Below are 15,059 nucleotides of genomic sequence, written 5' to 3'. Positions count from 1 at the left end.
GTCCCATTCACCCATGCACACACACACTTACACACTCTAGTGTCTGTCAGGTGTCAAGCTCGCACACCTGCCTGAGCTTCTAGTCACTCGCACCTGTTCTGCATCCAATTAGAGGGCCTTTATTAGTCCATCGCACCCTCCAGCCATTGTCGGTTCGTCTGTTTTTCTCTATGGAAGAAACCACCGATCTCTGCGGGTTGAAGCCAAGCCAAGCCAATCTCCAAAAGCCAAGCTAAGTCAATCCTCGTCCTATTCCTTCTGGATTCAACCCTTCTACACCATCAAAGAACATCTCTAGATCTACTGCCAGTTGCCTCTCCTGAAGATCTGCCATCCACATTTCTTCTTTCACTAAACTGCTCATCTTCTAACCTTACCCCTGTCTGCATTTGGGTCCAGCTTATTCACAACATGACAACAGAGTTTTTCTTCAGGCGCTGGGAAAAATACGTCTTATCACATCATTTTCCTATCCAGTATTTGTTTGCAGAGACATCAAATTGCATGTGTTAACTGTCAACAGGTGGAAACTGCTGTTGATGTACGCTCAGACTGTCCGACAGCGCTCAGACGTCACTGCGAGAACTGTGTGTGGGACCTTCGCTCAGCTCCACAGCAGTACCGAAAAGAGCTGAATCACGTCACAATAACAACAGGGCCCTGCTTCAAGCTTTGATTGATGGATTTCTGCAGGCATCCTACCCTCCTCCCATCATTGCCTTCCCTGCATGCATGGAGACTGAATGTGCGGTGATAATGGAGTGAGCTTTAATGCTGGCTTGAAAAATGCTTTTCATGACCAAAATAAGAGACTTCTGAGGACTTGACATCAAGGACTCTTTTTAAATCAGTTGTTCAGATGTTTTCAGAGCTCAGCTTTCAGCAGTAGTAGAGGACTGTTCATGTGGATGGAGCAAACCGAAATCCATCTTCATAGCAGATTTTGTTCAAGCTCAGGTGGGTAGAAAGGATGCTAACCTGTGCAACAGCCATGAGACAACTTTTAACATGTCCTCCGCATTACTTAAAGGGGCATCCAACCCACCCAGTGCTTGCACTTCCGACAAACTATGGAGCAAAACAGTGAATTAAATAAACAAGATGTAATGACTCAGTTGGCTGCATGTAGGACTGGTGTGTGGGGAAAAAGGGGTTTTGTTTTCCAGGGGGCGCAATGAGCTTCCTCCAGTGTGGGTCCTTGGGCAAAACCCTTCATTCTACCGCCCAACAATGTACCCACAAGGGAGCCCATGTCTGGGTCCTCCTGTACTGGTCTCCATCCTGGATAAAATACAAGACCAAATGTGCAAGATCAGTGAAAGCTGATTGGCTGTGGCAACCCCTGAGGGCATTTGCCCAAAGGTCAACAACAAGGTGTACATTTTTCAAAGACTTGCCATAGAAAGGTGACTCGAACAATCCTGTCGTCCATGTAGATTTGCAAAAAACAATAAAAATTTTAACTTAAAGAAAAAAACCTTTGCACCTATTCCTGTAAAAACAGTGAGTCAGAAAACATGTAAAAAAGAGCTGCCAATGTTTGGGATGAAGCTATCAAAGCCCCCCCTGCACAAAAAGCACAGAACTATTACAAGGGAACTTTTGGAAAACAAAAATGTATGACAATACTATATATCTAACCTGACCTTGTCTCTGTCAACAACTGTATTTAATGTGCACTATAATAAAGCATAGAATACAAACAGCACAAGACGGCAAAGGCAGAGTCACCTCACTGTCAAGTCCCAGTCATACCAAATGCGGTGGGTGCACACGCCGCCTTAAACCCACTGAGGCATGCATGGACCAACCTGACCTACTTTTGAGAAGATTCACCGACCATGCAGGCCAATAGCACAGTCAGTCGTTCTTGAAGTTTGATATTTGTATAATTTTGACCGGGACAACCACTGCAGCTTTTATCATGACTGACTCTTTTTTTTACAATAAATAACCAAGTCAGCTCTACAAAATCATGCGTAAGTACAGCCTTGTGAGAATTCAACCCCCCTGTTGTGCTACTGTATCTACACGGTGCAGAACAAATGTGTCCTGAGAAGACCCTAAAGCTACATACACACCGGCCGCGGCAACTGGCGTTCAAGCATCCGCTTTCAAAGCTTAATGTAACCTCGAGTTCATGTGTCGCTATGCACGTTTTTAAATCCGCATTTCAGGCTCAACGTACAAACCAGGCATTCAATGAAAAAACGTTCAACAAAAGTTCAAACAGCTGAACTTTGACCGGTCAGGCACTGGTGCCAACTGTTAGAAAATTGATCATGAAGGAGAAATGAATAATTGTGGTTTGTGTTCGGCCTGAACTCTGTGAAACCAAGTGATTCATATATTGAACGAAAAGCCTGGAGCAAGATTCACCAGTTTGCACTGCTGCAACATTTTTACCAAGCCTCTTCCAACTGTAGGTGGCGGAAAGACACTAGTAGAAAGAAAACAGAAGAAGAAGAAGAAGCCCCTCCCTGCTGCTGCCTGCTTGTCCAGTGCTGGTCCGGTGTGAACAGCACAGTCTGAATACGTGTTCATGAAATCGCATATAGGACGTTGTTGAACGGGTCACAAGCGTCTGGTGTGAATGTAGCTTTAGGAACAAGAATCCCTGTATGTCATGCACTGAGGCGGTTGAGCAGGTCGTCCATTGATCGATGGGTTGGCAATTCAATCCCCGCTCCCCCCAGCCAGCTGTCATTGTGTCCTTGAGCAAGACACTTCCCCCTCCCTGCCTCCAGTGTGGCTCCACTGGTGTATGAATGTCCTGGTGATGGTCAGAGGGGCCGTAGGCGCGACCTCTGTCCTTCTGCCCACATCGTTAGTTACCATCACATCAATGATGATGGACACATGTAAGCGCTTTAAGCGTCTGGAACAGCACTGATCATTCTATTCTATTATTATTATTACTAGTATAGCAACAGGTAAAATCTCCAAATTTTCCACCACGAACCACAAAATCTTTTTTTTAATGGATTCCTTGTTGTGGTTTGTTGAACAGTGCAGTGCAGCAGACACACAGAGACAGGGTTCCTGTTTAGTTTCAGATAAGAACTGATGGTGTTAAATCAACATTAACACATATTCGCTGTTTGAACGTTTGTTAACTTTCTTCCTATGACACAGAAAAAAGCCCGGTGGTAGCATCCATGCCACAAATCCACTGAAAAAGCAAAATAAATCAACATATAAACATTAGTTCAAGATACTACGCCAATGAGTATCAGAAAACCAATGATAGCTGTCCTCTAAAGGGCATGGAAGCATGAAGGATGCATAATCAACAGCATTTGATCAGGCCACATCTTGGCCTAACTCAGGCAAACTACAGACGTTCAGGAATCGTTCATTCCTCTCTCTTTCTATTTTCTCAAAACACCAGAAAACAATCAGATCTCCGTCCTGGAAACATCCTTTTTCATCAGTTCCTCTTGATCCACTTTGTGGCTCTGATGTCTCCTGCTAGGACTGTTGTTGCTAGCTTACTGTCCTCACTTTATGGGAATCTGAGTTGTCGTCACTCAGTCATAGAAATAAAACTAGAAAATTTAGTTATTTGCTCAGCTAATGCTCTGCTCTGTGTCATGGAGACCAATCAGTGGCTAGAGGGTGCTCCCAGCTGGTAATTATTAGTTATCTGATCACAGTAGTATTTCTAATCGTTCCTGGATTTTCTTTAGCTTCCAACCATTGACTGTAAATATGCGTAAGAGAACTGGAGTGAGTGAGTGTGCCGTCACCCACAAAAAAAGAACTTTCTTCCGGTTCCAACTAAATGATGTCAGTTCAGTCGCCGTTTTTCTGGAATACGACCATCAGTATGTTGGAACCAGACATCGTTAGTAAGCAGTGATTGGTCAGAGGCGGTCTGAGTCTACATTTCTATAGCAACCACTTTCTCCAATCAGGAGTAAGCAAGTTATGAAGACCACACCCCTTCCACTGAAAGTGGGCTATGGAAACTACTTTTATTGAGCAATCTGATTGGTCAGTTTATAACTTGAATAACTTACTGCAGAAATCCATCCATCCATCCATCCATCTGGGGCAGTAGTCTAAGCAGAGATGCCCAGACTTCCCTCACCCAGCCACTTCCTCCAGCTCCTCTGGGGGGGGGACCCCGAGGCGTTCTCAGGCCAGCCGACAGACGTAGTCTTTCCAGGGTGTCCTGGGTCTTCCCCGGGGCCTCTACCGAGTGGGACATGCCCAGAACACCTCCCCAGGGAGGCGTCCAGGGGGCATCTGGACTAGATGTCCGAGCCACCTCAACCTGCTCCTTTTGATGTGGAGGAGAAGCGGTTCTACTCTGAGCTCTCCATCCTATCTCTAAGGGAGCGTCCAGCCACCCTACGGCAGAAGCTCATACCAGCCGCTTGTATTCTGGACCTGGTTCTTTGGGTCATGACCCAGAACTCACATGACCATAGGTGAGTATTGGAATGAAGATCGACCGGTAAATTGAGAACTTTGGGTTTTGGCTCAGATCTCTCTCCACCACAACGGACCGATACAGCGACCGCATAACTACGGACGCCGCTCAGACCTGCCAGTTGGTCTCACGCTCCGGTCTTCCCTCACTCGTGAACTAGACCCCAAGATATTATTTAAATATCATGAAAAAACATGTTTAACACTTTGAGTTAAGAAGATGCTAGCTGGCTAGCATGTTGACTAAAATTAGCATCATTTCATTTGTAAATGTGCCATCACCTGAGGAATGTGCAGGGGGGTGTGGGGTGGGGGTAGTTGCTTGTTTGTATGAGGGACAGAGGGCTGCTACTTGACTGTTTTGAAATGACCGTTGTTCATCTCAATACAGTAACATGTCGTGGTGTTCTATAACGTGATTGATATGGCAGCAGTAAATGCACATGTGCTGTACCCAGCATGCACCGGGAGGCAGGAGAGACAAATGCACTTCCTGATGTAGCTTGCAAGAGGGTTGGTTAACTCATGTGGGTGCAAAGACGGCACGAATAAAACAATTGCTTCGGCAACAACATCCTATACCAGGGGGGGGGCAATTATTTTAACTGGGGGGCCAGGCCGGACCAGGAGCAGATGCGTGGAGTGAAAATGAAATAACATGGAATTTAGATGAAAACATTTGGATTGAAAATTAGATTCCAAAACACAATATTCTACAGTTTTTAGTTTTAAACTTTTTTTCCCGTTTTAGATCATTTTTCTATTGTGAAGCTCTTTGGTACCTTCAAGTAGTTATAAAGTGCTGCCTGAATAAAGTTTCGTTCATTCATGATCCTTTTAATAAAATAAATAACAGTATTTATGAAATAAAACAATGACCAAATAACACTCTATGATTTTCAAAGACAAAAATTCAGGACAAATATGCTGACACATTAGAAAACAAAAAAAACAATGAATAATCCGTCATCTCCCGTCATAATTCCGCAGAGACTTTGAGCTCCTCACGTCGTCTCACGTTTTGTGCAGCTGTGTCCTGCACGTCTGTTTCTCATCCAGTAATTATGAATAAAGCACATTTCTATGTCTTCTGCTGCAGTTACGCATATTTCTGCGTAACCTTTTCACCAGAACAGATTGCAGGAGTTACGTTCTAAAAATAACCATGATCGGTGAAATCCACGGAGTCTGATTCCAGACGTTTATGGCAGTAAAACTCCTCCCTGCCTAAATACACTTTTCTCACACAGACATGAACATTTTCTCCTTTTCTCTGGTTTAAATTCTCAAACCCTAATAGAAATTAGGTCCAGGATCTTAGAATGAAGACAAAGATCTGATCGATCACAGATTTCTGATCTTAAGAGCTCCGCGTTTACAGGACACACGGCACGGACTGAGGAGATTGATTGACAGGGTCTCCAGCCAATCAGGACACAGAACAGGGAGCACTGTTTAAAAAAAAGGCAGCATGGTCGCTCTAAAAGAATGAGCTAAACCGGGAAAAATGACCTGTGACGTAGAAAGGGAAGACTGTCTTCTGTTCTGTTTGACAGATTTTAGAGGGTCTCAGGTTGGAGCACAGACTGCAGAAGGAGGGAAGAAAATGTCAGTTCTTGATCGTGTGGCCAGATTAAAAAAACAAAAAACAAACATGGGTCTCTGTGGGCCGGACCAAAGATGGAGGCGGGCCGGTTCCAGCCCGTGGGCCGTGGTTTGCCCACCCCTGTTCTACACCAAGCCCTGGAAAATGAGCCATGTGTCAGGTTAGGCATCAATAGCAGCGTTTACATGGACCAAAGTCATCTGAATCAACGCCTGATAAGGATAAAAATGTGTCATGTGAACATGCCGTTCAGAAATTTTAACCCGATCAGACTTGTTCGGATCAACATTTCTTTCCAATGGAGATAGCTGGATGATGCGGATTGTTGATCCAATCCTGGTGCTTCTAAACCAGGGGTGTCAAACATACGGCCCGCGGGCCGTATCCGGCCCGCCAGGTGGTTTAGTCCGGCCCACACAAGAAGAGTAAAAATCATAAGGATGTTTAAAAAAGAAAACAAGTTTCTAGTCCATTCCTGTGGCGAGTTATGATTTTTTAAAGAAATAACCGAAATGCGCAATTCCGCCATTAGGGGGAGCAAAGGAAAAGCTAAACAGGTGAAACAACATAACTCTGCATGTGCCAAAAACAAAACCTAACAGCTCTGTGTCTGGGTAGGCAGTAGTTTGGTTCCCTGTGAGCTTCATCACTGACACCCTAATGACCAAAATGTTGTCAAAAAGAAAAAAAAGGTTGAAGTGAAGTCCTGAGCTTTCCAGGAAAATGGAAAGCGTTTTATTTGTTCATGGAGCTGAATGCAAACCTGCAAGCTTGGTATGTCATCAAAAGGTTCTCCAAGAATATAACATTCAGCACCACTATGAGACTGTCCACAAAGAAAAGTTTCACCATTTGCAGTTAAGAAAAAAAAAAGATTTAACAACTATTAGCTGGACCGATGAATAACCATCTGGATTTACTGCAGCGTGACGTCAGTGATGGAGCAGTGAAAGCTAGCTACCTTATTGCAGACATGTTGGAGCAAACATCCAATCCATTTTCTGATGGGGAACTTATTGAAAAATGCTGAAGGCTGCAGAAGTCTTGTTCCCAAAAAGCAGTCGACCTTAAACCTGAGTCTGTCAAGAATTACGATCAGATTCAACATCTCTGAGGAAACATGGGCAGCCATATGAAGGAATCCAGTCATTTATTGTATTTTCAGTCACTAATGATGAAAGCACCAACATCACAGATACATACAGCTGTGCATATTTATTAGAGGTGATGAAGAGACGTCACAGTGGAGTTTCTAGAGTTGATGGACACAACAACAACTGATGACATAGTCAGCTCTCTAGTTACTGTGCTGGACGATGTTGGAGTGAACTGGTCACATTATGTAATTTTGGTCACTGATGGCGCTCCATCAAAGGTCAGGAAGAAGGCAGGTGTTGCCACAAAATTCAGGCAGAAACCAGGAATAGATTCTTATAATAATGAATGATAATAATGAATAATAATAATGGACATTTCATTGTGTTTTGCACACTTGAATGACAGTTAATGTGTTTCTGATTTGAATCCTGATATTGATGGTCTGGTGAAGTTTCAGGAGAGAATGGAGGTTAACTCCAAACTCTTATGTTCACAAATGTTTGCAAGTTTAATTTAGTGTAATTTTGTCATCGTTTGGACGTTTACATTTTAGGAAGATGTTTCATTTTTTTCTGTAGCCCCTCTTGAATTTATTATCAGGATCGCTTCAGTGTCAGAATTAAAATATTCAGTCTGTATAAAATTGAATAAACCAACATTTTTTAAAGTGAAATCAATTTTATTTCAGATCCATTGGCCTCTGTGAATGAATGTGTAATAAGAAATGATTAGGCTACCATGTTGGTTGAGGCATGTTTTCCAATTAGGTAAGAAAACAAGAATAAAGCTGTTGTTTTGCCTTTGCGGTACTGGTCCGGCCCAGTTGAGATCAGACGGGTTGAATGTGGCCCCGAACCAAAATGAGTTTGACACCCCTGTTCTAAACACTTTATTCCGATCGTGGGTCACTGCTGCGCCGGTTCACATCATGCATAGAAGGTGTGTTGGTCCAGAGGAGGTTTTGGAGCATGAACAGGACCGGTCACCCGCTGCATGCGAGCTAACCGTGACTCTGAGCAGAGCAGCAAGACTCGTAGCTTCGCGTTTGCGGGGAGGGGACGGAGCTTTGTTACGGTGAGTACGAAATGTACTCACTAAAATGTTGTAATTTTTGAAAATATGTGTAAAAATGTATTTTTTGTACATTTGTCATAAATAAATCTTAGTGAAGGAATAAACCCATGTGTGTTGATCTCTCCCTAAGATGCAAAACAAGTTTCACTGAAGTGATTTAGCAGCCCCCCCCCCCCCCCCCCCCCCTATGGTGCACCAATAACCACCATATTTACATAAGAAGAGCAGCTGATTTAGCATGTTAGCTACAAGTCTTCCAGCAATCGGCTGCCCTGTGGGCTTTATAGGTAGAGAAGTCCAATGGCTGCTCCTTGGGACTTCTAGTGTTAAGAAAATAATTAAAAGACCCCCCCCTCAAAAAAAAAGCAGGAATGGTTGTTCTGACCAATAGAATGCCTGAGCACCGCGGCTTATTTCTCTGAAGGGACCAGAGGGGACTTCCTGTTTGGAAAATGAGGGGCGAAGGGTCACAATGAGACTTTAAAGGAAAGGTTCTGTCTGAGGTCAGAATGAAGCACAACTAGAAACATTAACCACTTCCTGGAACAGTAATAAACTCCTTACTACCTTTAGTCACAGGACCATGTTGGATCCCATCTGGACCTTTATTCCAATCCTCCTGTGCCAGCAGTCATTCAGAGAAAGCACTAAACCCCTCCTCCAGAACCTGAACGCTGCATCCACACCTCTGCTGAGAATTTACAAACCAACACAAATCTACACTTTTGTCTTATTGTCTTTATCTGGTGATGAAGAATTTCCAGCTTTTGTCAGGTGAAATATAGCCGACTCGAACATTGATGTGATCTTGAAGCTTTTTGAAGCACTTGTGTGTCAGTCTACAGGTCTGCAGACCAGCAGATGAAGCTCTGTCTGTGTCTGTGTGGCAGGGGGGGGGGGGTCTGTGTGGGGGGTGCCTGTTGGTGCCAGCTTGCTGCTGTCAGTGACCAGACTGTCTGCGCTTTGTCTGGACCTCTTTCTAAACGCTGCTGCTGCTTCACGCATCACAGGCTGACTGACGGGGGGAGCAGGAGGTAAGGGGGGGGGGGGGCCCCCCCCCCGCCCCCCCCCCCCCCCCCCCCCCGCCGAGGCCTATATGGGACCCCCACAGGAGACCAGCAGGTGCTCCTCTGCAGGAATCTCGCACCTCCAGGTCCTCCTCGCGCGGACCTTCTGTTCATCATGTCACGTGACCCGTCATGTTCTGCAGATGAGGCGCCGCGTGCACGGGGGCTCACCTGTGGTGGAGTGCAGACTCTCCAAGCTCCAGTACCGAGACAGGACGCCCCTCAAAGTGCCCCCCAGGCTGCCTCCAGCCATGCATCCGCCTCCGTCGGGCCCCCGGTGGTCCAGCCTCCCGCCGCCCCTCCAGCTCTCTCTGTCCGAGTCGGAGCCCGGAGACAGGCCGGAGCTGCCGGAGCTGCCGCAGCTGCCCCCGGGCAGCGGCACGCCCCCCTCGGAGCCCTGCTGGGTCCGCATCCCCGTACTGCACTCCGCAGAGACGGGGCGCGGGGGGGCGAGCGGAGACGACGGAGCAGGAGGAGGTCTGTGGTGGGAGCGCGGACGGACGGACAGCGGAGGAGGAGGAGGCCTGCAGGCGGAGCTGCAGCGGGCGGCCTGGCGTGTCCCCCTCCCCGCTCAGAGCAGAGCTGCAGCGGCGCTCCTCTCCTCCATCTTCCTCCTCGGGATGGCCCCTCCCTGCGGTCTGTCTCCCTGCAAATGGACGGAGGGCTTCACCTCCTCCTCACGTCACCTCCCCTCCTCTGTCTGACGTCATCAGGGGCCGTGCAGGGAGGGGTTCGAGCGCGCCGCTGGCCCGCCTCCACAGGCTGGCTTCGCGATCCTTCGTGAACCCTCGCAAGGCGCATGCGCGAGCGCTCATGCCTCCACAAGACTGTTTTCTTAAAGCGCTCATGACGTCATGGATCCGGTTCTCCATCCTGAACAGAACCGATTCTCAGAGTTCTGCCGGATGTTGAAGGGTCGCTCATGATGGGGTGGGGGGTTGGGGTCGCTCATGATGGGGGGGTTAAACGTTAGAACCCACCAGGAGGGTCTGTGAGGGTACTAAGTGGAATGAAGGGCGCCACAGGACTTGTTTACTAAAAACCTCCTAGCCCCATACACACACATTTTGACAACATCCTTTTGTGTGCCCTATTTTTATTTGCTCATTTTACACAAAAATATGCATGAATTTTCTAGACGCGTATTACAGGGGGGGGCAAACTCAGTTGCAGGGGGGCCTAAATCCAAAACACACTTTAGGTTGCAGCCAAACAAGATAAACATTTATTGAACACACTAAAGCTAAACTTTAAAGCTTTAAATCTTTAACTTAACTTTAACTTTTTAAAAATAGATGTGAATAAAAACAGACAGGAATATTAATCCAGAATAACAAATATATTCTGTCAAAATCATTCAAATATGAACAAACAAAGCCAGGAAATATTAATAATTAGAAAAAATAAATCAAATTATTCTGTGTTCTTTGCTCTTTTATCATTTTCTTAGAGCTGAACGCCTGACATCATTTTCAGCAATAAGTTCATTTCTGCTTGGTGTGTGATGTTCTGTGTGTGTCTGTGGTTCTGTGTGTGTCTCTGGTCCTGTGTGTGTCTTTGGTCCTGTGTGTGTCTCTGGTCCTGTGTGTGTCTCTGGTCCTGTGTGTGTCTCTGGTCCTGTGTGTGTCTCTGGTCCTGTGTGTGTCTTTGGTCCTGTGTGTGTCTTTGGTCCTGTGTGTGTCTTTGGTCCTGTGTGTGTCTTTGTTCCTGTGTGCGTCTGTGGTCCTGTGTGCGTCTTTGGTCCTGTGTGTGTCTTTGGTCCTGTGTGTGTCTCTGGTCCTGTGTGTTTCTTTGGTCCTGTGTGTTACTTTGGTCCTGTGTGTGTCTTTGGTCCTGTGTGTGTCTTTGGTCCTGTGTGTGTCTTTGGTCCTGTGTGTGTCTTTGGTCCTGTGTGTGTCTTTGGTCCTGTGTGTGTCTTTAGTCCTGTGTGTGTCTTTAGTCCTGTGTGTGTCTCTGGTCCTGTGTGTGTCTTTGGTCCTGTGTGTGTCTTTAGTCCTGTGTGTGTCTTTAGTCCTGTGTGTGTCTCTGGTCCTGTGTGTTACTTTGGTCCTGTGTGTCTTTGGTCCTGTGTGTGTCTTTGGTCCTGTGTGTGTCTTTGATCCTGTGTGTGTCTTTGGTCCTGTGTGTTACTTTGGTCCTGTGTGTGTCTTTGGTCCTGTGTGTATCTCTGGTCCTGTGTGTGTCTTTGGTCCTGTGTGTGTCTTTGATCCTGTGTGTGTCTTTAGTCCTGTGTGTGTCTCTGGTCCTGTGTGTATCTCTGGTCCTGTGTGTGTCTTTGGTCCTGTGTGTGTCTTTGATCCTGTGTGTGTCTTTAGTCCTGTGTGTGTCTCTGGTCCTGTGTGTGTCTTTGGTCCTGTGTGTGTCTTTGGTCCTGTGTGTGTCTTTGGTCCTGTGTGTGTCTTTGGTCCTGTGTGTGTCTCTGGTCCTGTGTGTGTCTTTGGTCCTGTGTGTGTCTCTGGTCCTGTGTGTGTCTTTGGTCCTGTGTGTGTCCTTGGTCCTGTGTGTGTCTGTGGTCCTGTGTGTGTCTCTGGTCCTGTGTGTGTCTTTGGTCCTGTGTGTTTCTCTGGTCCTGTGTGTGTCTTTGGTCCTGTGTGTGTCTTTGGTCCTGTGTGTGTCTTTAGTCCTGTGTGTGTCTTTGGTCCTGTGTGTGTCCTTGGTCCTGTGCGTGTCCTTGGTCCTGTGCGTGTCTTTAGTCCTGTGTGTGTCTCTGGTCCTGTGTGTATCTCTGGTCCTGTGTGTTACTTTGGTCCTGTGTGTTTCTTTGGTCCTGTGTGCGTCTGTGGTCCTGTGTGTGTCTTTGGTCCTGTGTGTGTCTCTGGTCCTGTGTGTTTCTTTGGTCCTGTGTGTTTCTTTGGTCCTGTGTGTGTCTTTGGTCCTGTGTGTGTCTTTGGTCCTGTGTGTATCTCTGGTCCTGTGTGTGTCTTTGGTCCTGTGTGTGTCTTTGATCCTGTGTGTGTCTTTAGTCCTGTGTGTGTCTCTGGTCCTGTGTGTATCTCTGGTCCTGTGTGTGTCTTTGGTCCTGTGTGTGTCTTTGATCCTGTGTGTGTCTTTAGTCCTGTGTGTGTCTCTGGTCCTGTGTGTGTCTTTGGTCCTGTGTGCGTCTTTGGTCCTGTGTGCGTCTGTGGTCCTGTGTGTCTTTGGTCCTGTGTGTGTCTTTGGTCCTGTGTGCGTCTGTGGTCCTGTGTGTCTTTGGTCCTGTGTGTGTCTTTGGTCCTGTGTGGGTCTGTGGTCCTGTGTGTGTCTTTGGTCCTGTGTGTCTTTGGTCCTGTGTGTGTCTTTGGTCCTGTGTGTGTCTTTGGTCCTGTGTGTGTCTCTGGTCCTGTGTGCGTCTTTGGTCCTGTGTGTGTCTTTGGTCTTGTCTGTGTCTTTGGTCCTGTGTGTGTCTTTGGTCCTGTGTGTGTCTTTGGTCCTGTGTGCGTCTGTGGTCCTGTGTGTGTCTTTGGTCCTGTGTGTGTGTCTTTGGTCCTGTGTGTGTCTCTGGTCCTGTGTGTGTCTTTGGTCCTGTGTGTGTCTGTGGTCCTGTGTGTGTCTCTGGTCCTGTGTGTGTCTGTGGTCCTGTGTGTGTCTTTGGTCCTGTGTGTGTCTTTGGTCCTGTGTGCGTCTTTGGCCATGTGTGCGTCTGTGGTCTTGTGTGTGTCTTTGGTCCTGTGTGTGTCTTTGGTCCTTTGTGCGTCTGTGGTCCTGTGTGCGTCTTTGGTCCTGTGTGTGTCTCTGGTCCTGTGTGTGTCTTTGGTCCTGTGTGTGTCTTTGGTCCTGTGTGTGTCTTTGTTCCTGTGTGTGTCTTTGGTCCTGTGTGTGTCTCTGGTCCTGTGTGTGTCTCTGGTCCTGTGTGCATCTGTGGTCCTGTGTGCATCTTTGGTCCTGTGTGTGTCTTTGGTCCTGTGTGTATTTGATCCTGTGTGTGTCTTTGTTCCTGTGTGTGTCTTTGGTCCTGTGTGTGTCTCTGGTCCTGTGTGCATCTGTGGTCCTGTGTGCATCTTTGGTCCTGTGTGTGTCTTTGGTCCTGTGTGTGTCTTTGGTCCTGTGTGTCTTTGGTCCTGTGTGTGTCTCTGGTCCTGTGTGTGTCTCTGGTCCTGTGTGCATCTGTGGTCCTGTGTGCATCTTTGGTCCTGTGTGTGTCTTTGGTCCTGTGTGTGTCTTTGGTCCTGTGTGTATCTCTGGTCCTGTGTGTGTCTTTGGTCCTGTGTGTGTCTTTGATCCTGTGTGTGTCTTTAGTCCTGTGTGTGTCTCTGGTCCTGTGTGTATCTCTGGTCCTGTGTGTTACTTTGGTCCTGTGTGTGTCTTTGGTCCTGTGTGTGTCTTTGGTCCTGTGTGTGTCTTTGATCCTGTGTGTGTCTTTGGTCCTGTGTGTATCTCTGGTCCTGTGTGTGTCTTTGGTCCTGTGTGTGTCTTTGGTCCTGTGTGTGTCTTTGATCCTGTGTGTGTCTTTAGTCCTGTGTGTGTCTCTGGTCCTGTGTGTATCTCTGGTCCTGTGTGTTACTTTGGTCCTGTGTGTGTCTTTGGTCCTGTGTGTGTCTTTGGTCCTGTGTGTGTCTTTAGTCCTGTGTATGTCTTTGGTCCTGTGTGCGTCTGTGGTCCTGTGTGTGTCTTTGATCCTGTGTGTGTCTTTAGTCCTGTGTGATTCTCTGGTCCTGTGTGTATCTCTGGTCCTGTGTGTGTCTTTGGTCCTGTGTGTGTCTTTGGTCCTGTGTGTGTCTCTGGTCCTGTGTGTATCTCTGGTCCTGTGTGTGTCTTTGGTCCTGTGTGTGTCTTTGGTCCTGTGTGTGTCTTTGGTCCTGTGTGTGTCTTTGATCCTGTGTGTGTCTTTAGTCCTGTGTGTGTCTGTGGTCCTGTGTGTGTCTCTGGTCCTGTGTGTGTCTTTGGTCCTGTGTGTTTCTCTGGTCCTGTGTGTGTCTTTGGTCCTGTGTGTGTCTTTGGTCCTGTGTGTGTCTTTGGTCCTGTGTATGTCTTTGGTCCTGTGTGTGTCTTTGGTCCTGTGTGCGTCTTTAGTCCTGTGTGTATCTCTGGTCCTGTTTGTGTCTTTGGTCCTGTGTGTGTCCTTGGTCCTGTGCGTGTCTTTAGTCCTGTGTGTGTCTATGGTCCTGTGTGTGTCCTTGGTCCTGTGCGTGTCTTTAGTCCTGTGTGTGTCTTTGGTCCTGTGTGTGTCTTTGGTCCTGTGTGTGTCTTTGGTCCTGTGTATGTCTTTGGTCCTGTGTGTGTCTTTGGTCCTGTGTGTGTCTTTAGTCCTGTGTGTATCTCTGGTCCTGTGTGTGTCCTTGGTCCTGTGCGTGTCTTTGGTCCTGTGTGTGTCTTTAGTCCTGTGTGTATCTCTGGTCCTGTGTGTGTCCTTGGTCCTGTGCGTGTCTTTAGTCCTGTGTGTGTCCTTGGTCCTGTGTGTGTCTTTGGTCCTGTGTGTGTCTTTGGTCCTGTGTGTGTCTTTGGTCCTGTGTGTGTCTTTGGTCCTGTGTGTGTCTTTGGTCCTGTGTGTGTCTTTGGTCCTGTGTGTGTCTTCTGTCCTGTGTATGTCTTTGGTCCTGTGTGTGTCTGTGTGAAACTTATCAGAGGCCCATCGAGACGACTGTTGTTGTGATTTTGGGCTATACAAATAAAACTGAATTGAATTGATTTGATTATTTAAAAACCTGTAATTGTGAAAATCATGTTTAGGTCTCATAAAACATTGAAAACTAAATTCCAGAACTCATCACTGGGATTACGACAAAAATATTTGTCATTTTCCTAATTTTGTGCAACACCAACAGTAAAAATCCTCAATACTTTCATAAACAAATGATCTA

At 46.8% G+C, this 15,059-nt stretch overlaps 1 protein-coding gene and 1 long non-coding RNA gene across 2 annotated transcripts in view; one reads left to right on the top strand and one right to left on the bottom strand.

Annotated features, from left to right (window-relative positions):
* The window catches only part of arhgef4 (Rho guanine nucleotide exchange factor 4), a 43,732-nt gene extending 33,731 nt beyond the window's left edge, over positions 1-10,001 (bottom strand). Inside the window, exon 1 of the mRNA XM_023950085.1 lies at positions 9,454-10,001. Coding sequence (XP_023805853.1) covers positions 9,454-9,694 — 241 coding nt within the window. The 5' untranslated portion in view covers positions 9,695-10,001. The remainder of the gene's footprint in view (positions 1-9,453) is intronic.
* LOC110014883 lies at positions 22-1,114 on the top strand. The gene is made up of 2 exons (XR_002289896.2): positions 22-236; positions 524-1,114. It is a non-coding gene; the product is annotated as an uncharacterized LOC110014883 (long non-coding RNA).
* Positions 10,002-15,059: the final 5,058 nt, after the last annotated feature.

This window comes from Oryzias latipes, chromosome 20, assembly GCF_002234675.1.
Source record: "Oryzias latipes chromosome 20, ASM223467v1".
NCBI classification, from domain to species: domain Eukaryota; kingdom Metazoa; phylum Chordata; class Actinopteri; order Beloniformes; family Adrianichthyidae; genus Oryzias; species Oryzias latipes.
Note: the sequence above shows the minus strand (reverse complement) of the source record. Positions and strands in the feature narration are given on the sequence as shown.